The 1,019-nt window shown below is 41.6% G+C and overlaps 1 protein-coding gene across 1 annotated transcript; it reads right to left on the bottom strand.

Moving 5' to 3' along the window:
* Positions 1–271: 271 nt before the first annotated feature.
* On the bottom strand, positions 272–534 carry LOC121556379 (probable protein BRICK1). Its single transcript, XM_041870285.2, has one exon. It carries the CDS (start codon positions 522–524, stop codon positions 333–335), a length of 192 nt encoding a protein of 63 aa, XP_041726219.2. The 5' UTR covers positions 525–534; the 3' UTR covers positions 272–332.
* Positions 535–1,019: the final 485 nt, after the last annotated feature.

Genomic DNA, 1,019 nt, shown 5'->3' with positions numbered 1-1,019 from the left:
TATTGGTAATAGATTCATTTACGTTCTTGACATTGGATGGAGTGATAAAGGGATGAGGGGAGGAGAAGATCAATGTGACAAGTGATGAAACAGATGAATAGGGAAAGGATGGAAGGACATAAAACATCTCCTCTCTTCGCTAATTATAATTTTAAACGATAGAAATTATGAGGACCTACATTTACATTTTAGTCATTTAGCAGACGCTCTTATCCAGAGCGACTTACAGTTAGTGAGTGCATATATCTTTTTTCAGACTGGTCCTCGTGGGAAACGAACCCACAACTCTGGCGTTGCAAACGCCATGCTCTACCAACTGAGCTACACGGGAGCTAGGTCAAGGTTTCGCCTTTAGTAACCCTTGCCTCAATGTATTCAATCCTCCTCTCCAAGGCAGTTAGCTTCTCATTAAGAGTGGCTAACCGGGACCGACAGGACATATCAAATGAATTCACTTCTATATACTCGCGATTTGCCCAATCCTGGTGGATTTCTCTTTGAACTGGGTCATCCTGGCCGGACATCTTTACGAGTTTGCTAAACTCAGTACGCATTGTAACCATTGTCTCTGGGTTAATTCTGCCATTAATCAATTTTCTCTGCTCAAGATTGTGACTGTCTTAGACAGTGGAGTCTGAATTTCTTCTGGAGGAAAGTCAATTCGTATGGAGATTGTGGGGGGCCAAAATCCCTCTTAAAAGACTGTCATTACAGCTGCAGTATAATTTACATACTAATGACATATTGCACATGGAAATGTGTGGACAGTTCTGCCACAGCAATGTACATGATAAGAAGTCCCATTTGTGTGCACTGCTATTTGTTTTATCTCTGTAGTACAGCATATTTGTGTCATTTCTAACAGACGATTGAGCAGTTTTTGACCGTTTAAAGATGGATTCTACGGTAGGGGGAAACAGCAGCAATGGCCACCCCACCACCATTGTTATTGTTTTTGTTGCCGAGGAGAGTCGCGCAGCATGATAAAACATAAATTGCAGTACATATTGTGCTCTTCT

The sequence above is a fragment of the Coregonus clupeaformis genome, unplaced genomic scaffold, assembly GCF_020615455.1.
Source record: "Coregonus clupeaformis isolate EN_2021a unplaced genomic scaffold, ASM2061545v1 scaf1036, whole genome shotgun sequence".
NCBI classification, from domain to species: domain Eukaryota; kingdom Metazoa; phylum Chordata; class Actinopteri; order Salmoniformes; family Salmonidae; genus Coregonus; species Coregonus clupeaformis.
Note: the sequence above shows the minus strand (reverse complement) of the source record. Positions and strands in the feature narration are given on the sequence as shown.